This window comes from Xiphias gladius, chromosome 5, assembly GCF_016859285.1.
Source record: "Xiphias gladius isolate SHS-SW01 ecotype Sanya breed wild chromosome 5, ASM1685928v1, whole genome shotgun sequence".
In the NCBI taxonomy this organism is placed as follows: domain Eukaryota; kingdom Metazoa; phylum Chordata; class Actinopteri; order Istiophoriformes; family Xiphiidae; genus Xiphias; species Xiphias gladius.
In genome coordinates this window covers 22,912,718-22,935,464 of record NC_053404.1, presented here as the reverse complement: position 1 = coordinate 22,935,464, position 22,747 = coordinate 22,912,718, and the positions used below count along the sequence as shown (strand labels likewise).

At 50.3% G+C, this 22,747-nt stretch overlaps 2 protein-coding genes across 4 annotated transcripts in view; one reads left to right on the top strand and one right to left on the bottom strand.

Annotated features, from left to right (window-relative positions):
* Positions 1-10,104, bottom strand: part of acvr2ba (activin A receptor type 2Ba) — a 37,715-nt gene extending 27,611 nt beyond the window's left edge. The window contains exon 1 of the mRNA XM_040127083.1: positions 9,867-10,104. Within this exon, the coding sequence (XP_039983017.1) occupies positions 9,867-9,918 (52 nt within the window). The 5' untranslated portion in view covers positions 9,919-10,104. The remainder of the gene's footprint in view (positions 1-9,866) is intronic.
* The window catches only part of LOC120789870 (NACHT, LRR and PYD domains-containing protein 12-like), a 1,168,582-nt gene that overhangs the window by 127,769 nt on the left and 1,018,066 nt on the right, over positions 1-22,747 (top strand). The gene's annotated exons all lie outside the window — the stretch shown is intronic.

The following is a 22,747-nucleotide window of genomic DNA, read 5'->3' as shown; positions in this document are numbered from 1 at the left end:
CCACCCCAACCTCCTCCATCTATGCACTTAGTTGCTATAAAAACATCATCTGACTTCCTCCTTTGCTCCTGTCGTAATTCGTACGGTCGCCAGATGTCCGACATTTGAACGTAAACAAAGTCGTTATGGGGAACCTGATGGAACGACCCATCCTGTCGTTTTTCTGGGGGGGCCGCTCTGTGTGTATTAACATACGTTCGGCGTTTGTCTGCTCGGCTGCTTTAACCACCAGAAGCGTATAACCGTCCGTGTTCAGTTTCTAGCGTCGACAGCGCACACGCCGCGAGGTGCAGACCAGATGCGAGCTTCAATGCGAGTCCGTCAAAATGAAAACACAGCCTTCAGGTCCTCTCCAACCTTCCTCTGGTAAACGATGGACGAGAGCGGACTGGTTGAACCAGTCTAACGCAGCACAACTTTTCAACTGACCTAAGTCCCCGCTGATGGTGAATTCCACCACAGTCACATCTGATGTGAAAACACCTCAAACCAAAGACTTGTAATCGGTTTTGGAGGTTCGGTTCCCGCTGCGTGGCGGTTTCCAACGCGCTCGCTCTCCAGCCCGCAGCGTCTCAAACGGAGAATTATGCTTGTGTTCACTTTCATTCTGCAACCAGTGACTTCTTCTATCTCTTTCAGAGCACAAAGAAACCTCTGCAGGCCTCTCTCTGGGCTAACCATGCATGTGTGTGTGTGGGGGGGGGGTAATAAAAACAGGGTCTCCTCCTCCACCCACAGTATTGATCGCTGAGAAAGCAGGTCAGCGGAGCTACGGCCATATATCAGACGGAGCCATGAGTGTAATGAAACTGCTGGATATCCGAGCTACGCCGGAGCAAAACACATCCATCAGGACAACAACAGACGCTTGACGAATATTAACACGTGCAAATCGGATTTTTCCCTCCAGACGAGCTCCAGAATGAGATCGTTACAATCAACAGGGTTGTTCCTAAGGAGGTTTAATCATGACGAAACTGAAACGAACACGTACGCTACGCTACGCTAAGAGGGTTACACTTCGACTTCGCTTCATTTCAGTTTGTTTGTCAACTACATTTACCTTAGCGCTGACGTTAGTCAGCATCAGTGTAAACGTGACGTGGTTACTTCACGTCCCCAGAAATCCAAAAATGGAAAAAAAACAAAACAAAAACGATAAAATAAACCCACAATGAAAATGAGAGAGAAAACAAACACTTTGTCCCAACAATCTCAAGAACTGAACCTACAATCAGACGAGAATAAAACGCAGGTTCAGCTATAAAAGCATCATTAATGAGTTCATATCTCAGTAGATTTCAACTACATTTTTTAGGTTTGAGTTAAAAATGACAGCTGGAGTTACCAGCTACTTTTCATATTAAGATTTTACAAAAAGACAAATGATAAGATTATTAAATACAACACATTATTAAAGATAAAACCGGTGGTTCCCGACCGGTCCTGTGACTCCTTTTAAAAATAAATACATTTTTAAAAATCAGGGCGTAGTTGTGTTTCCTCATCATGTTTCAGTCTCTGAGTTGTTTTCAGTTCATTTCTCCTTGAAACTTCTCACATGGTTTCACTTCAATAACTGATCAAATGATCAATATTTCACAAAAAAAAAAAAAAAAATCAATGATCAGAGAAAAGTCCAGAAACTGAATCCAGATCAGTGAATCGGAACTTTGTCTCCCATGAATCACCTGACGACCCTTCAGGTTTACCTGGTGACCCTCTGGAGGGGCCCGACCCCCGGGTTGGGAACCAGTGGACTAAACCCTCTCCCTGTCTGTGACGTAGCTAAAAGCAGCTCCAGCAGTAAAACGCTGCCGAAGCCTCCGTGACTCAGGATCAATGATCTGATCACGTCAGAGAGAATCAGAGACCAGTCACAGGAGACAGGTCCCTGCACAATGAAGTACTTTTACTGTGATACCGGAACTACAGGAAGCACTTTTACTGTGACACTTTAACTAGATAAAGTACTTTCACTGTGATACTGGAACTACATGAAGTACTTTTACCGTGATACTGGAACTAGATGAAGTACTTTTACCGTGATACTGGAACTAGATGAAGTACTTTTACCGTGATACTGGAACTAGATGAAGTACTTTTACCGTGATACTGGGACTAAAGGAAGTGCTTTTATTGTGATACATAAACAGGATTTTAAATAGAGGACTTTGACTTGTAATAGAGTATTTTGAAAGCTCTGCTACTTTTGCTTCAGTAAAGGATGTGAGTTCTTCTTCTACCACTGAAGCTGCCAACACACCAGATCAAACGCAACAGTCTTTTCTTTTTGACTCCACTACACAAATGCAAGACGCTCAGCAGCGTTAAACGACACTTGGTCACCTCCTCCGAGCCAGAAAACCTGCTCTGGGTCAGTGAATGCAGAGGGCGACAGTCAGAAAGTCTGGGAGGGAACATATAAACGTTTCAACCAATCACCGGGGCCGGTCTGTGTCTGCGCTGCACATCCCTCCAAGCAAGAACATAGAACCCAAAACTTCCAAATATTTTCAAGTGGAGAGGACGCACGTCTGTTCATGTCCCTCCGCTGCCTCCGAGCGTCTCTTCGCTGACGGACAGACGCCTGCGACTCACATCGGGGGGAGGGTTCGGCGACGCCCTCGCTCGGTTTTCCCTCAGATTCTGTGGCTGCGGGATGTTGTCGAAGCCTCGTCGCACTCTACCGGGGCCTGACAGTCTCATGATCGTCCCCGAGCACAACAACCACACGTACGCGCACGCACAGCTCTGCCCGCTCGGCGTGTTTGTGTTGAAAAGACATTTTCACCCCGAGGTTCGGCCTCGTCCGCCGACGGATTCCTGCGTTCACAGGCATTTCTCGCTCTGATACGATCAGAGCCACAGAAAAAGGTTTTTTACATCTGATGATTTAATGTTGCTTTTCAGTTTTACTGGATTTGTTATTTTGACCCAATTTTATGTTCATAAAATAAATGCAGAAACTTCTGTGAGCTTATTATCTGTCAAACACTACATTTCATCTGCAGCTGAATATACGGACAAAACAGCTGTTAAAACATTATAACAATTAATATGGTTTTCTTTTATAATCTACAACCGATGACTTTTAATCATCAGTTACGATTAAACCAACAGAAGAGCCGCAGGTTGGCACGGGACTCAACCAACAGCCGGCAGTCGCATTGATGTTTCCCGATCAGCCATCAGGTCCACGACGTACGGCAGCTCGGAGTCCTGAAGTTCGATGAGTCTTTCCAGGAGACCCTGGTGGATGCCGACGTCTGCTTACGGACTGTTTCTCACTTCCCTACTGCATCACTTACTCGGTTTTTCAACATAAACTGGTTCTTCATAACTGTAATAATTAATAAGGACCAACCTGCACAGGCCTCTCTAGGAAATATGCCAGTAATTTGCAGCTAAACACCAGAAAACCTTTAGACAATTACGAGGAAAGCTGCTGGAAAATACACACAATGTAAAATCATCACAATCCATCCAATAGTTGTTGAGGTATTTCAGTCTGGACCAAAGCGGTGGACGGACCACAGAACCAAAAGACACTGGGAGTGTGACTGATGGGTTACGACAAATATGAACCTTTTGTGTTTGACCGGTCGTGGTTTTATTGACGGCCGAGCTCCTGGTTTTATCTGAAACATTCCTGCAGACTAGAAGCTGTGGATGCAGGGGGATGAATCCAACGCTCCTCCAGCACTGCAGTTAGACACCACGTTGAACCTGGTTTCAAATCAGCACTCTGTCTCTCCCTCTGGGTCTGCTCTTGACCCAGCACCTCCCCCTCCTCCTCCTCTTGACCCCGTGTCATCAATCTTAGGGAGGAGAAAAAAAAAAAACAGGCACTGGCCCTTTAAATCCCACCCGAACCCTAACCCCGGCCCCCCTTGCTGGTCTTCAGGCCCTGCAGGGAGTCGTAGTAGTGAGGGGGCAGCTCAGGGATTCAGGCCTCTAAACTAGTTTCTGTTTCACTCCACCACAACAACTGTAACGCTGCAGATACAGCCTCTAATTTTAGCTTCACCGAGTTCACTCGGAGCCAGAACTGAAGACTGAGGCAGGAAATAAAAAGATTCCCGCTCTTGCCTTTCCATCCTAACTGGGTGTGATCGATAATTTATAATACCGCCGTGTGAAATGACAGCGTGAAAGCTCGCTGTTTATCTTTCTTCTGTGTCAGCATCTTTCCACCAAACCGTCCTCGGCGTATCAGGTCAGTGAAAAATAAAAAGATACCAGGCTCAGAGTTTCCGATTTTAAAGTTTAGGAGAAAGAAAAACTGGAAGATTCTCTGAGATTATGAAAAGTCCTAAACTTGCTGGTGTCGGGTCGTGAGGGTTGAAACTTGGTTGTGATTGGCCAGTGTGGTGCGCACACACACACACACACACACACACACACAGCAACACACAGGTACTGCTGAGCTGAGTTTTTAGCGAGCACAGCATCACTCTGAGCTGACTGTGTGCAAATCACTGGCAACACGAGGACCAGCGACACCAGTTTGTGCTTTGTGGTCAATATACTGACACACACACACACACACACACACACACACACACACACACACACACACACAGGGCAATAACAGCACACGCTCGGACCTGCTTACACTGCAGCAAACACACACCCTATTCCAGAGCACTGAGTTCATTAAGACGCCAGAGCTCAGTGTGTGACGCAGGCAGGACCAACAGCGATGGGTGAGGGCACGAGACGCCTTAGGTTCTTCTCCACCGTCAGCCCCACCGGGAGGCGTCTGACGGTCCCAGGTCCGTCCTGCAGCAGGACAACGAGCCCGAACACACACCCAGAGTCATAAAGAACTGTCTTCTGAGACCAGGAGAACAAGGGGTCCTGCAGCAGATGGTCCGGTCCCCACAGAGCCCCGATCTCGGCATCACGGAGTCAGTCGGGGACCCCATGAAGAGACAAGGAGACACTGAGACAGACTGAATCCACAGAAGAACCGCGGCAGGTTCTCCAGGATGCAGGAACAACCCACCTGCCGAGAACCTGAAAAACTGTGTGCAGGTGCAGCGAGGAGACCTGGCGCTGGTTTAAAGGCGAAGGGGGTCACAGCAAATACTGATCTGATTTAGGTTTTTTCTCTGTGATTCACTTTGTATAAACATTTTTAAAAATACATCAATATAAAAAGTAAAGGTTCTATTTAGAACCTGGTCACTTTGCTTTTGATGCCTCCGCCCCGCGTGTGAGAACGTCACCTGACGTCACGTGTGAACACCTTGAACTCCCCCTCGTGATCTGCTGCACGGAGTCAACACAGACTCGAGGAGTCACACGAAATCTAGTCAATCGAGCCGTCACGACGCACAACACTAAACCTTAAACCTGAACCCTGAACCTGTGAGACCCTGTCAGGTCCTGGTTCTAGGTTTTTCTTGTGTTCCCGCTGTGGTTCCACTGAAAAGGCAGGAGAGTGCAGCTGTGGGACAGAGGACACTAGAAAACGCGGAGGTCGGCAGAATGGAGCAAAGAGAGAGGACATGGAACTGAGTCCAGACCAGGCCTCCAGAGCCGGCTGAGTCCTTCAGGACAGGCCTGCTGTCGGTCCCGCTCCTTCTCTCTGCTCCATACAGTCAAAAAAGAATCTCCCAATGCTGCACTTTCTGCTGAGGACGGAGACATGACAGAGGGCCTCTAGAGTGGGGGGAGGACAGTGGAAACGGAAGCAGAACCGGAGACGATGGCCCCGTCCAGATGATGGATTCGAACCCCCGAGTCCCCCTGCAAACTAGTCTAAAAGGTGGGACGTACTCCAAAATGGATGGGGACGCTCCGGGTCACAAATAGCTCCTCCGACTACAAACTGACTCTGAGCCGGGACATCACCCCAGCGACAGTCACACGAACGTGTGTGTGTGTGTGTGTGTGTGTGTGTTTGTATTTTTGGGTTTCTCGTCTTCGGTGGCGCTACATGACACTTCCTGATCAACATGAAACTCTTCTGGCTGAATCATCACAACAAACGAAAAACAACCGGGTTAGAAAATATCAGATACCTGCTCACGGTCACTGATAAAAATCGATAAAAATCGATCAGATTTTGCAGAAACTGTCTCATCTTTATGACACAACGTACATTTTTTTAACAGTACAACGATTTCTAGATGAGGTCATTATCGAAGGGAAAACCTTGTGACATTGATTAGAAATCTCATATCAGTCCAGTATCCATGTACAATTTATCATCAGACTGCTGTAGTGCTGTCTCTCCTGGTCTCTGTGATTGTGTGTGTGTGTGTGTGTGTGTGTGTGTGTGTATTGATTAGGAGGTAAAGCTCTGAACAGAGGAAGAAAAACATTTTCCACAGCTGCAGATAAACACTCCCTTTCCTCCAACTGTGCAAAGCTGCTGCTGCAGCTCCTCAGGGTAAGTACAGTAAAATATATAGGTGTGTGAACGCGCGCGCACACACTCACACTCACACACACACACACACACACACACACACAGAAACACACCAGCAGAACTGCAGCTGAACATTAAATACAAAAACATCACTATACACTGAACCCACAGACACAATATAAAGACGCTACTGAAATATTACAGACGTGTTATTGGGAAGAAAACACCAGAACGGACAGTGAGGTCGCAATAGTGTCACGTGCTAAATTCCTACAATCGTTTAATTTGAATATTATTGGAGTAGAAACTGCAGTAAAACACCACGCAGCATGAAAATGTCCCTCTGAGTTAACGATGAGAAGCACGAGCTAATGTCGTAGAAACGGCATCGGAAGAGACCCGCAAAACCAGGCCGGGTTTTTCACCGTTGTACACGATAAAGTGACCGACACAAAAACACAGTGAGGTAACGTTATGGCAGGACCACATACGAAAAAAAAACATCCCCATGAACTCCCCGTAACCACGAGCAACCTCAGCTTCAATCGCCGTGGAGATTCCAGAGAGCTAAACAGGAAAAGGTCACAGTTGGAAGCCGCAGACACGATGCGAAGGCGCCGCCGAAGCGATACTGAGGAAAGATGACAATAAGGTCAGAACAACCTCACTACTGACAACTGGGAAACCGCTAACGCCGTGTGGGCTCTGTGTGTTAACGGAGCTCCGCGACTGTCAAGCAACACATATTAACAGTCCCGTCACGCAGAGGCTCTGGCCCCGGGGCCCGAGAGGTCAGGGGGCCCCTGGGCCGTCGTATTGAAATGACGCATGACCATCAGAGACGTAAAGAGAAAAGCACCAAAGGCGAATCGGGAGCATACCACAAAAAACGAGACACTGTGAGGAACGAGAGAAGGTCGCGGTGATCTGAGACCTGAAACCTGCGGAGACGAGAGAAAACCGGGGACCCGGCACGGCCCGAGAAAACAGGACAGGAAATTAAAACGCAGCAGCACAAAGGCCGATGCGGTCGCCATTGTTTCACCGCTGACGACGACAACGGCGAACGCAAACGCCACAGAAGTATCGTGGGAACCCCTCTGAACACAAAGCGCCAGAGGGGACCACATACATCCCGGATCTGACCCGCGGAGACCCCGAAAAAGCACCGAGGAAGTAAAACATGACACGAACTCACTGCCGAGCACCAACAGTAACAGCCGCAGGTCAGCGACCCTCCTGCTGCTGCTGCTGCTGCTGCTGCTGCTGCTGCTGGAGCCCAGTGACGCTTGTTTTAGAAGAAAACCCCCAAATATTATAAAGGTTGAACTGGAAATTCAACATCAACAAGCACAGACACGAAGAGAGTCTGACACAGCACAGACACACTACTGACACACCACAGAAACATCACTGACACACCACAGACACATTAGTAACACACTGCAGAAATACCAGACAGATCACAGACACACCACAGACACGCCACAGAAATATCACTGACACATCACTGACACATCACCGACACACCACAGACACAACAGACACACCACCGACACACCACAGACTCATCACAGACACACCACTGACACATCACCGACACAGCACAGACACACCACTGACACACTACAGACACACCACAGACACACCACAGACACACCACAGAAACATCACTGACTCACCACAGACTCACCACAGACTCATCACAGACACATCAGTGACACACCACAGACACAACAGACACACCACCGACACACCACAGACACACCACAGACACACCACAGACTCATCACAGACACACCACTGACACATCACCGACACAGCACAGACACACCACTGACACACCACAGAAACATCACTGACACACCACAGACACGTTAGTAACACACTGCAGAAACATCACCGACACACCACAGACTCACAACAGACACACCACAGACACACCACAGAAACACCACTGACACACTGCAGAAACACCAGACACACCACTGACAAACCACAGACACATCACAGACACACCACCGACTCATCACTGACACATCACAGACACACCACAGACTCACCACAGACACACCACAGACACACCACAGACTCATCACAGACACATCAGTGACACACTGCAGACACACCACAGACTCATCACAGACACATCAGTGACACACTGCAGACTCATCACAGACACAACAGACACACCACAGACTCACCACAGACACATCACAGACTCATCACAGACACATCAGTGACACACTGCAGACACACCACTGACAAACCACTGACACACCAGCGGAGACGGAATATAACAGGAGGTCCACATCCAACCCACTGGGAACTCTACACGCACCCTGGTGCCCGATTGAGTGGCGAAACACCCGCGGTGATGTGACAGGTGAGCCGCCGGAAGCCGTGCACCTGCACAGCCCGAGGAACCCGGATCCATCACAGGATCATCACCGGGCTCTTCTGCTTCCGCGTGTCCGGGTAGTATCTTCCGTGAACGCACGCGCACACGCCTCCTCCCCGCTACTACGAGGCCACGTGACCGAGCCGCTTCATTCACCCGCCCGCCGCGTGTCGTAGTAAAACGCGCGTGGACGGCGCCGAGGAGCGCGTGCGGGGGGAAAATAAAAGAGAGAGCAAAGGGAAAAGAGGAAACGCGTCCGGTGAGGTTTAGAGGCTCGAGCTCCCCGCGACCGCGCTCCTGATCGATTATTGATCCGCCCGCACGCCCGAGCAGACAATGGAGCAGCCTGCGGCCGCGCACGCACGCACACACAGACAGACACGCCGTGCGCACGCGCGCCCGCGGCCGCAGCCAAGCCCCCGAAACGCAGCCAAACGCCGCCGACGGCGAATGCAAATGCGGGCTGCACTGAAGGGACTCCCGCTGACCGGGAACCGAGCGGCGCGACCGCAACACAAACACAAAGAGGCGCACCCGGATCAGACCCGATTCCCTTCACTGTAGGCGGGTTCGGGTGCAGAATGAGGACAGGGACGAGTCCCAGAGTCCTCGGTCCACCTTTACTGTGAAAATACAGCAGCAGCACAGACTCCGGAACAGTTCCGGGCGTCTTGGGGGTCCGCCGAGGACCCCCTCGACCCTCTGGTGGCGTTTCTACAGTATTTCGTCAGCCCAGCGCAATTCCCTCGCGTCCCTTTTCTCCATGTGCTGCTGCTGGAAAAATACCCCAACGCCGCCACGAACGCGGCTCGCGGGGACGGAAAGACCCCGGAACATTTCGAGAACGGATCCGAACCCCTGCGGGATTCGGCGGCGGGGCCGATGCTCCGTTTTCCACGCGCTTTTAATGCAAAACCCTCGCCGGTTTTCCCGGGACACGGCGAGGTTCCGGCTGAACCTGCCTCGCGGCGGCTTCCGTCCGGACGCGGAGTTTGCAGGGCTGCGGTGTTGCAACCTGCGGCAGCCCTTTCACCCACAAAGCAAACAGCCCCAGCGGCCAGGCCGGCTCCCGTCCCCCTTTACCTGCACACAAAGTTCCCAGCACAAGTGCACAAGTCAGCCAGGAGAGCCACATATTCCCTCTAGTCGGAGGCGGTCGCCGCTGCGCCGCCGGGTCGAGTCCTGCTGTCCCCCGGATCCTCCTCCAACATTTAAAGACAAGTTACAGAAGCGCAGGGGGACGCTGCGTAAAGCCACGACCCGCAGCCAGGCCCGGGCTCCGGGAGACTGTTTTTGTCCAGTGGGCTTTTGTGTGTGTGTGTGTGTGTAGTGGGTAATAATCCAGCAAGCAGTCTCCTCCTCCTCCTCCTCCTCCTCCTCCTCCTCGTCCAAAACGCACCAGACCCGCACGGCTCTACGGAGAAGTTCCTCGCGGATCCGGGCCAGTGCGAGGCGGACAGCAGCGGCGGCTCAGTCCGCGGATAGTTCCCGCAAAAAACGCTCGCGAAACGGCGGCAGGAGGCGTGAAAACAGCCCGCAGAGCAGCTCTCCTCTGCCCGTCTCTCCCTCCCTCCCTCTCTCGCTCGCTCGCTTTCTTTCTTTCTCTCCGTGGCTCGGCGCTGCTCTCTCCACCGCCTCGTCCTCCCTCTCCCTCTCCGGTCGGGGCTGCTGGGGACAAGCGGGCAGCAGGATGCGTCAAGCCGCACCGCCCGGCCCGCATCACCTGCGCCCTCCTTCAAAGTAAAAGCCGGGGGCTGTCGGGGACGCCGCGCTCACGTCCTCCGACGCGTTTGGTGGCTCGAGGGTTTCACGAAAAACCTGCAGAGTCTGGATCTGCGAGGTAAAGTAACCACGTCCAGGAGAGGGATCCAGAGGTTGTGGACGGTTTTCTGAGTCGGCATTTCCACCTTCCCGTGGAGAGAGAAAGTTTGCCGGAAATGAAACCGGACAGTTCAACGGGGAAAAACAATGTTTGAAAAAACCACCTGCTGGTTGATAAAGGCCAAACGCAGAGGCCTTTTAACACCAGTCGGGGTTTCGACTTCTGGAAAATAAATGTTTGGTTGGTTTGGGTTTTTTTAGTGAGCCGATCCAGGTGGATCGGTATCGTGCGGTCGGTCTGATCCGTGTCTGATCCATCAACCGCCTCAGTCAGCGAGATTCTCTCCTGCTGCCTCGCGTTGAACTTAAAAATATACCAGATCGATCCACGTGGGCATGAGAAACACCGTCCGACAGCAGCCCTTGTCCCTCGCGCGGGTCTGAAAATCATCCGCTTCATTTACCTGTTGACCACAGATATGTCCCGTGCTGCGGCAGTGGATACTTTTATTTTGATAATCCGGACCGGAAGTCCAGTCTTTTGTTCACGCGGGCTTGACAGTGTTTGGTGCAGCCAGGCTGAACTGAGTCCAAGATGGCTCCTGAGGAGGGGGAGAGAGAGGGGGAGAGAGAGAGAGAGAGGGTAAGAGAGAGAGAGGGTGAGAGAGGGTGAGAGAGAGAGAGAAAAGAGGGAGAGAGAGAGGGAGGGTGAGAGAGAGAGAGAGGGAGAGAGAAAAGAAAGAGGGAGAGAGAGAGGGTGGGGAGAGAGGGTGAGAGAGAGAGGGAGAGAGAAAAGAAAGAGGGAGAGAGAGAGGGGGAGAGAGAGGGGGAGAGAGAGGGTGGGGAGAGAGAGAGAGAGAAGAGAGAGAGCAAGAGAGGGAGAGAGATGGTGAGAGAGAGAGAAGGTGAGAGAGGGTGAGAGAAAAGAAAGAGGGACAGGGAGAGAGGGTGAGAGAGTGACGAGAGAGAGAGAGGGTGAGAGGGTGAGAGAGTGGAGAGAGAGGGTGAGAGAGAGGGGATGCGAGAGAGAGAGAGGGTGAGGGAGAGAGAGGGTGAGAGAGAGGGTGAGGGAGAGAGAGAGAGAGAGAGAGAGAGAGACAGAGAGAGAGAGAGAGAGGGTGAGGGAGAGAGAGGGTGAGAGAGAGGGTGAGGGAGAGAGAGAGAGAGAGACAGAGAGAGAGAGACAGAGAGAGAGAGATAGAGAGAGAGAGAGAGAGAGCGAGAGGGAGGGAGAGCCCCGATGTTTAAATACAAAGGCAGGAATGTGATGGACGACAGAGACAGAGACAGAGACACGTCCTCGGCTCCTCCAGCGACAGAAAGACTCTTCAAATCGAATAATATGGATAATTTGATATTATGGTCGACACTTGGCTCCAGCAGAGGCATGATGGGTAATCAACACAATCACCCTCACAAAATAGAGAGAAAATATCCAAACTGTAAACAGCAAATAAAGTCACGGTGTGTGTGTGTGTGTGTGTGTGTGTGTGTGTGTGTGTGTGTGTGTGTGTGTGTGTGTGTGTGAGAGAGAGCTTTTCTTCCTTTAAAAAGGGCAAACGAACCAGAAGAAGAAGAAATCCTCAAACACAAGCAGCAGTCGGATTTTGAAACCAAATGTATTCTTACTTTTTTTCCTGAACGTTTTCAGAGATGATCCGAGTAAAATGTCGTTCTGATCCACGGTTTTGTTCTGCGCCTCCAGGCGAAGTGTCCTGTGACGATAATCACACATAAAACACCACAACAAATACAGAGGCAGCCGTCGCCGACCAGAACCTCTTCAGATCCCCGATTAACACAGTTCACGGTGGTGACAAGACTCTGGGGGGCCACGCTTCGCTTTCACCGAACAGACACGAGAGTGGGATCAATCGGATCCTCTGACTCTGGGCCAGGAGGCGGGAGAGAGAAGATTCTCCAGCCCCGTCTGGGAAGAGCGGCATGGACGGAGTCTGTTTCTGGTGTGGGTACCCACCTCCAGGAAAGAGGGACCGAGCTGCATTTCAGGAGGACTCCTTTTCTTTTTAAAAGGTTAAAGATTCAAATGATTCCAGTTCGATTTCCGCCGCAGCCGGAGAGATTCGACGCTGTTAGGGTTAGGGCCCCTTGCGAATGTGTCGTCGCAGGGGGCCGAGGATCGGGAGAGGCCGGTAGCGAACGCAGCCTCGGTCCGGTGTGGACGGCTTGTAGAGTCCCCGACACGCGTCTGAGGGTTTCACCCTGCGGTCGCATCATCCATCCGTTGTGCAGCACGTACAGAGGTGCACCCGCACGCGTCGCAACACGAGCGCCGCCGGGGCGGCCGACCCACCGCAGAAGCTCCTGAGCGAGATGCAGAAAAGATCTGACGTTAAAACCTCAGTTTCCCGCCCGTTTCCCAGAGCTGCTGCGCACACCAAAGAGTCCAAATGATGCCCGGAGCCGAAAAGCCCTCGAGATACCGGAGGTTCCCCGGACGTGGATTCAGCTCTCGACGTGGAAACGCGTTCTGATGTTGCTTCCTCGGGGTTACGCCGCAGACCGTGACCACCCGAGGCCCGGACGGGAAACCACACTCCTGATGCGTGAGGCGAACACACAGGGAGAGAACGGGGCAAAGAGTCTCAGCCGCGTCCTCCTCTTCATGACACCTCCCCGGTGTCCTGACGGTCGTCCTCGGGTTCTGGAGTTCTCCAGAGTCCCCTAGGTTTTGTCGGAAAGTGTCATGAAGTAATTTGATTGAAGTACTTGATAGTAAGTAATGAAGTAATAATGAAGTAATAATGATCAGAAATTCTGACTTCGAACTGCTGCTGCCACTGGCCCCGTAACGACGCAACTACTGTCACTGCTGCCAGATCCACTGTCGTCTGTAACCAGAGCGGAGCGTCGGCAGACTCACGGGGAGTGTGTGCTTTTATTACTGATGGAGTCCTTAATATAACTGACACACACACACACACACACACACACACACACACACGAGCCCGACACGACTCTGTGTGTTCAGCGACATCTGGCGAGTAGAGCATCTCAATCCTGGACCCTGATTTACAAGTAGGCCAGAAAACAAAGCTGGATCGGGCTCGGATTTTTGACCTGACCGCCAGAGACACGGAGATGAGACTGAGTGTGAATGAAAGTCCTAAATCTGATCTGGACTTGATCCCGTACGAACTGGAAATGGATCCAAAGACTGGCACGACAAAAACCCTTAAGAGTCCGCCACTGATTTATATTTTCACCTCTAATAAAATTGTCAGATTTACAATCTTACAGATGGAGGACGTACAAAGTGCAGGACTGTCCCACCAGAGACCAGGTCCACGTTCAGAGTCCCGTCTGTGGTTCAGGCAACAGCAGCTCTTTGGTTCAGGTTCAGGAAAGACGGTGGTTCTGGTTCAATGTACGTAAACAGGTTGTGTCTGAAGTCACTGCGAACTTTTTCTGTATTAAACCAGACCCGGATCTTTCCTGAACCTGAACCAGGTGCCGTGAGAGTCCAAACAGAACCAGAAACCAGTTCCATGACGCTGGCGTCGCCACAGGTGGATGTTGAGCTGCGGGATCAGACGTCCTGGTGGAAAACAAACACGTTGAACGTTTTACTGACACGTTCAGAAAATGTGACCCGGTTGCAGTTACATGGAGGTTAGTGCTGCAGAACCGACGGGGTTGAGCGTGGAGCCTGCAGCAGATTCTGTCTTCAGACCCCACCGCCGCCGACCCAGGTGACATCACCTCAGGACATTTACCAGACGATGCTCGGCTCCGTCTGGAGAAACCGCAGGCTCCGTATAAAAGGAAACCTTGAACTAGGAATTGACAGGTAAACTGCCGTTTCCCCGCTGATGCTTTAATCAGTTAGTGTTTCTCAAAATCTTTGCTTTGGGTCTTTCTGCAGAAAACGTGTGTGTGTGTGTGTGTGTGTGTGTGTGTGTGTGTGTGTGTGTGTGTGCGCGTGTTCACCATTTCACACACTCAGGGGCACGGCAGAGCTTTCCGTCTCTTACCAGTTTAATCTGTGTCAATATTGAACAGAATGGAGGCAATCATCTCAGCCAAACCAAAGAAGCTCTGGCACACTCCCAGTTAATCACACACACACACACACACACACACACGTGCACACACACACACACACACACACGTGCACATACACGCACGCACACACACACACACACACACACACAAGCTGCTACAGCAATTAGTGGCTGAAACCAATCGTCTGTGTGCTGTCCAAAAAGACAAACAGTGTGTTTAGCAGGGGGAATTTGTGTGTGTGTGTGTGTGTGTGTGTGTGTGTGTGTGTGTGTGTCTGTCCATGAGTGTGTGTGTCAGGAGAGCGCAGACAGTCTTCATCCTGTAATGAATCCACCTGGGAGGCGAAAAACAAGAATTAAATTCATCACACTGAACCATTAAACAGTCCCGTTAGCCGCTCGTTTTCCTCTGCTCACGATGTCTCCGTCCTGCTGTAGAAAAAAAAAAAACCAAACTGAAGGAAACGAGGTCGTCCGTGCCGCAGCTCATCCCGACCCGTCGCTACTGTGAGGCGACCTCCGGCGGCTGCAGTAGCTATGACGGGAGCAAAGGAGGACGTCGGGTGACGTAGTACGAAGAAGGTCTCCTTGGGAGGAGGTCGGGGTGGATGGAAGGACTGTCTCACAGGAGACCGCCGCCTGTTTCCTGTTTCAAACCGACGGCCATCCTTGTTTCTTTCAACCGCCGTCGTTCTATGACCTCAACCAGGTGTCTGTTATCGTAACTATGACGACGAAGGTCCTCCAACCCTTAATGAAGTACGAATGATGAACTTTCCCTGAACCTGACCCAGTTTTTCTTTTTTTGCTTAAACCGGAACCAAACCTTGGTCCTTTGATAAAACGGCCAGTTCTTTATTTTTCAACACTGATTTTGAAACGCTCCCGTGGGTCGTTGCAGAGGGACAAACCGCCTACGTGGTCCTTTACTTTGGAGGACTCGTTGCTCGTGATGGAGTTTGTATAATTTTGTCCTCAATGCCGAGACACTCAGTGCCAGTGCGCACTTACAGCAAGCCACGACGTGCAGTGATATAAACCTGCTCCTGAATGCAGCATCCACTGTTGTCGTCTGTTGGTCCTCACAGCCACAAGAAGGTTTCCCCTCACAAACCTCATTGTTTACCAGGTGATACTGCTGAAGTGGGGCAGGACCACGATCAGACCGGTTGTCAGGGGATCGCTAAAGTCCAGGATTCATCCTCTGGAGATCCCGACTGTCTGAACCAAACTTACGGTTAATGACGGCCAACTTAAAATGTCATTCCCTTCACCGTGTCAGTCTGGTCCCAGTAAAGCACTGACCGGTTCCTACTGGTTCGTACATGGAGGTTCAGTGGAAGAAAACTAGACCGTGGGGAAACTATCTTTGTAAACACTGGGTACCTACTGTACGTGGTGCCGTACTGGGAGCCACGTATTATATTACAGCCCGCAGCCCTCGTTCTTACTGCGGAGTTCAAAGAGTCCAAATAATAATTACTGGCTGGTAACTGCTCCTTGCTGAGCAGTAAAGATTGGCCACGCGTGATCCACCTAAATCTGTGTGTTGTATTATTAGAGCTGGACCCAGAGTTCTGGACCGTTATCATTACGATAGTTACAAAAAAAAACCAGCACAGGTTTCTGTTTCTCACAGTAACTCAGACACTAGCGAGAAGAAGAGCAAAACGAACGCGCTCGCCGGCGACGCAAACACCGTGTCCTGGAGTAATCCTTCTCATTTTGGTGAGTGACGGCACCGTGCAACATAAAAAATACCACTAGTGAAACAAGGCTGACAGTGAATGGATTTTCTCCTCCTCCCACAGCCATCTGACAATGTAGGAGCATCTGGCTGCTCACCAGACTGTCTGTTCGGTCGGACGTCTGTGGGCGGATCGTTTTCTCAGCCACTGTCCAGCCGACCGACTTACTGAGGCGGCCGCTTCCTCCCTCCCAATCAGTTTCTCTCTCTCCTCCAGGCTGCGGTCTTTCCGAGCTCTTCGTCTGTGAGCTCGTTTTCGGTCGTCGGGAATTTATTTGAGACACGCCGCGGCAGCCTTCGGGAACTCCTGCGGGTTAAACTGGACTCACCAAACCCTTCTAGTGCCACTGACTCTGACAGACTCACCACAGACACACTGAAAATGGTGGCGAAGACCCAGTGTAGGAATCATGTAACTGGAGACCAGCATTTCAGCATCACTTTTGTTTCCCAGTACCGAAGTACCAGTATTTACAAGAATTTATTTCTCCTTTCCTCTAAAATATCCAGTTGTTCCTCTCTTGTTCCCCACGGCCTTGTTTCCTTCCACTGTAGCTACATTTAAGATCCACTAGGAACCAGTCAGTGTTTTATTGGGACCTAATTCATACGGCGAAATTACGCTGTAAATCGCAGGCTGGATTATACAGTGTTACTATAATTTGTCGCAACATTTGCATGATTGGATGTTTAATGGTAAAACGTACCTCGGGCGTCGTAGTCGACTTCTCTCCTTCAGTCCTTGGTGTCCACGGGCCTCTCGTCGTTTTCTGCCACGGCTCCGCTTCTGGAGCCCTGGACGCCACCACCACTCCTCGCGCTTCACGGCAGGTGTCGCGCGGTTTTAAGCCTGGAGCGTTTAATCTGCCTTCCAACGGAGTGGATCTGACTCTAGTGACTCTACTGAGCTGATGACTGACGGAGGGCACGCAGCGCCGATCTCTCCTGTTCCCCGCTGCAGAGGAAAGATGGCCTCCCTGCAGCCACGGTTAGTCCTGTGGTTCACCCTCAGCTCAGTGTGTGTGTGTGTGTGTGTGTGTGTGTGTGTGTGTGTGTGTGTGTGTTTGTTTTGGGGTGATTCGAGGTGACCGCGGCATCATCTGGCTGCTGCTTTGCCTCTCTAACCTCCATCTCTGTGGCATTTCCCCCGTTTGCCTGCCGCCATAAAACTGAGCGACGGACGGCAGCAGTAACACTCTCACTCTCCCGCGCACACACACACACACACACACACACACACACGCACGCCTGTCTCACTAGTGTTTAAGTGAATGGGAGCATTAGGAGACAGAAATGGTGATTGGAGCATTAGACCTTCTATCAGCGATTATAAGTTTCTGAGCTTTCCACTGGGTGATATAGAGACACACACACAGACACACACACACACACACACACACACACACACACACACACACACACACCGAAGCATAAAATACACACACAAGCACAGAGAAATATATATTCTAATAAAGTGGATGATTTACACAGCTGTATTAAAGGGTAAATCTCCCACTCTCTCTCTCTGAATTCCTAATATAGAGGATGATTTACACAGCCAACGAATGGCTGACACACACACACACACACACACACACACACACACACACACACGCACACTGTATATAAGAACCTTCACATACACACAGACTGTATGACCATAAAAATACCCAGGGATTCACACACATGCAGAAACCCACAGAAATACACACAAACACAACACACATGCACGTGTACAAAGAGCATACATACTAAAAACACACACACACACACACACACACACACACACACACACACACGGGCTGGATGAAGCGAAAACAAGCAATTTGTTGTCGGTTTTATACTTTTCGTCACAGGAGCGGCACGGCTCCAGGGACGGCAGCGGGGCCCGGGCTGGGACCAGAACACCAGCCGAGGCCTTAGTCCACGCAGAAAAAACGGAGACCGTCACATCGTTCACATAACACATCTTTTAGTTTCCTGTCTACACACAAAAGAGATGCTCATGCAGTACGCGTTTCAAGAACAAACCATGAAATGCGACAAAGAAAGCTGGAAATGAGGCAGTGACAGAGGATGGATGAGCCGCTGTGATCCGACGTCTCCCACGTTAACGACGTCGTTCGCAAGTGGCGTGATGACGGTGAAGTGAGCAGCGTGCGTTCCGGCTGCAGCTTCATCACCTCACGCGTCCCGCTGCCTGCAGATGTCTGCGGGGATTTAACGACCTGACGGAGAAGCCTTTCACACGGCATCAAGCAGCTGTGGACGGCAGATACCGTATGAATCACTCAGATTCAGTTCTAGATCAGTGCAGACCGATTTACCGACGTTCCTGCTTTCACCGCATTAAACTTTCCTTTTTTACGCCGATTCAAAGTCATCTACCCGCCGGGGAGAGATTAATTAAAATGGTTTCATCGAAGACACGTTTTCCACCAAGATACCGACAGCTCTCTTTGCGCTGCCTCATTTGAATGAACCTCCCATCTGCTCGTTCCTCTCCTCCCCCCCGTGCGCCGCGCGCTCCGCGTCTGGCACCAAAATACCGCACGGTTGCCAAAGCTAATTTCAAGGTCAGGAGAATACCGAACTGTCGGAGCCATGAAAACAGGGGCCCAGAGAGTTGTTGGAGACTGGATTTTTTTTTTTCTACCTCTTTTGATGGAGCTAGGCTAACGGTCCAGTCTTTGTGCTAAGCTAGGCTAACCACACCCTGGCTCCATCTGCGCTGGACACGCCGACGAGACTGCTGAGTTGACCGACTCCTCGTTAACGCACAGGAACCAGTTGCTCTGTGCATCACTTTAACGCCTCCCTAACTCCGTTTTCTCGACGTCTGTCTCTTTGTTCCGCGTCAGTGTTCGTCTCTGTCCTCTCTCTCACGTCTCCTTCGCTCTGAATTCTCCTCAGTGTGTCTGCACAGTGTTGGCAGGTGCACTGAGAACCGGATCCGAGAATCCAGCCCGAACCTTGACTCAGATTCTGAAGAGACTGGAGACTCTGACTGTCTCACTCACCGACATTATACATGACACACAGTCTGATATAAATATAAACTGGAGTGAAACCGATTTCTTCACTATGACGGAGCAAAAGCAGCCCCTTACATCGACATGTTTCGGTCGTGTCTTTTTCTGGGATGTACCGAGAGACACACTGCGGTTGATAAATGCTGTCGCCACACCTGCCTGTTAACTTGTATTTACATTAACGGTTCCTGGGGTGTGACTACAATGTTACCTCTGGGGCTAATTAGCACCACGAAATGATGCTTGAACACGCAGCATCAACCCAGGAGCAGGAACCAAAACCGGATCCAGGTTATATGGGTTACAACATCTGATCCACGGGTCTTTGCATTTACACCTGGTATTAATAAGTGTTCTTGTTGTCTCAATTGCATTGTGATCGAATGTTAATCTGCCAATCAGTGAGGCGGGGCTGGTGGACTTGTCAACAGATGTCAGGTCGAGGGAAAGGTCAGCTAGATCTCCATCCACATGTAGGGCAAAGTTTGAACAGAAGCTCCAGAAAATCCTGAAAGTAAAACCTGAGTGGAGTCTGGTTTCCCTCCACTGCTGCAGTGTGAATATGAGCTGATCAACAGCTGGTGGAGCCGAGGTCACTAAGAGAAGCTGCAGTCAGAGCTCAGACGATGGAGAACCGTGTGGAGAACGTGATGGAAACCTGACGTTTCATGTGTTGATGTGAGGAAGGTTCCAGCCTCCTCACGGCTCCTCACTGACCTGATGGTTTCCTCTCTTCACGCTTCACGTACGTCAGCGTTTAATCGCTCAGGCTGTTTCATCCACAGCTGCTGCTCCACCCGACACGAGTGTAATAACCTTTTTGCAATATTCAATTTATCTCCTGGTCATGCTGTATGGATTACATTTACACCTGCTGAGATCTGATCACGTTCTGATCCATTTACACCTGGATTAACCTGTTTTTCCTGATCCACCATGCTAACGCCAGGTGTACATGAGATATAAAGTTCCTTATCACGTCCCTGGAAGAAGTTCCTGTTTTTGAAAAGGGCCAAAAAGCCCAAATATATCAATTGTTTTGGCAGCACAAGACATGAAAACAATTCAGATCTCACACACACACACACACACACACACACACACACACACACACACACACACACACACACACACACAAAGTGAGCTGCGTTAGCAGCGTTACATCAGTCGGAGCTGTGAGCAGAAACAAGAAAATCAGAGCTGAGCTGTTAACTAATGCATGGATTCTTCTTAAAGCACTGCTGATGGAGACAAACGCACAGGCACAGGCACACACACACAGACACACACACACACACACTCACACACACACACAGATTTAACTTGCCCGCGGATGTAACATTCAGATGGTCTCTTTTCCGTCTCACACTAAGTTTGCCCTAGGATGTAGAAAGCGTTCATCTTCCTCCGCCCACACACAAAAAAAAACACACTAACACACCAACACATTTAAAAACACACACACACACACACACACGAACCTGACGGCATAGACACACACGACAGACAGTTCCCACCACAACAGATTTATGACTGATAACAGACGGAGTGAGAACGGCAGCAGAAGCATGAGCACATTTTACTACAAATACAATCAGCATTTCGTGCTTTTCTTCATTCCTGTGTTCTGGTTCTGGGTCAAAACATTTTGTTTTTTTTTGTGTATCTATGGAGTCAAACTCAAGTTTTTGGGACCATCCATTGAACGTCAGCATCAGACATGACATTTTACTAAAAGTGAAGCCCTGAAATCATCATATCATGACAAATAACCCGAGAAATGACTTGACTTTGTCTTCACTACCTGTAAATGCAAAGGTGTCCGATTAGAGGACATTATCCAGACACGGATCACAGGTTAACACCTGTCTGAGATGAGGTCTGTGCTACTTTCCTTGTCTGTAACTCTGTCCTGCTCAGAAACCAGGTTAGTCTCAGAGATATCGTCTTTTTCACGGCGCCTATATATAACCCACAATGCCGCGCATGTATTCTGTAGCCTGCGGCAGAGGTGAAGGGGGGGCTGCAGAGGTCTGGTAAGTTCACTCCTTTCACACTGGACCAGACACCCGCTAACATCTGGCCTTTGTCCTCAGTGGGAGAGGGTACGGGTCAAATGACTGTGCAGAGGCCAGGGGTATTTATCGGCTCCAGCTCCGACGGACAGCGACGGATACGAGACAGCTGGACGGACACGCTCATTTTCGGAAGAGACAAAGAGACGCGACGGATCCATTTTACCAGTCTGCGCGGCGGCTCACTCTCAGTCCCGCTGTGTAGGTCTGGCCCCGGCTGGTGCGCTCCAGCCAAAAATAAGGAGCTGTTTTTCTCATGAAGTCATGCTCACTAAAAACTCTGGTCAGCCACAGCCTGCCGGACAATCGAGCGCCACCCCTTCCTGTTGTAGTCTGCGGGGTCCGTCCCTGGGAGAACTCGTCTACTGGCAGTGGGGCAGGAGTCGTTGGCCTTTTTTCTAGCAGGTTTTACCCACATTTAAAATACAGGCACTAATTTTGGTGCAAAAAGGGTATTTAAGACGTTGATCAGACGTCACACAGCTCTCTCTGGAGACACTAAAGGCTTCATACTGCTGTTTTCTCACATGCAGTCGTACTCTCCAACATCTGGAAACACCAGGAAACACACCTCATGCTCTCATCTTACCCCCCCCCCCCCCCTTCCCATCCTTCCCTGTCCACCTCCTCCTCTTTCTCATCCCTCTCCACCTTTTCCGCTCCCTCTCTCTCCTCATTCATACCCTAGCTTGGTCGCCCTGCCAGTCTGTCGGCTGTTTATATAACAGCTTTATGTAACGGTCTATAGGATGAGCTGGTGGCCTTGTAAGAGACGGAGGGAGAGACAGAATAAGTAGTTTACGCTGCTCTCCCTCGGTGCTGATGATCCCCTCAGGCTGTCAGGTGTATTTTATGCAAACATCTGAAATGCTGCAGTAAAAACACATGATGTGAATTAGAGACAAAGGCTGCTGTTAGATACCAAACTAATCAACCTGCTGAATGCCACAGCAACAGGACAGAAACATGCAAGGAGCCTTTTGTCAGAGATCAGAGCCCCGTTTCCTAAAAGCATCTTCAGGCTAAGATCATCTTAGCGTCAAGCCTTTAATGGTCCCCTCCAGAAAAACCATGGCTAAAAATGTTTGTTTTTTTTCCAGTTCTTTATTCCTTTGGGAACTAAGGACAAACATCTGTTTTTTTTCTTCCACCAAACACACACAATAAATTAGAATTTGGACGATCTGCATCCGTTTTTATCCATTAAAGTGAAATAAAGGACTTTCTGTGACGGTTGGAGTTCAAGCCTAATGACTCGTGGGTG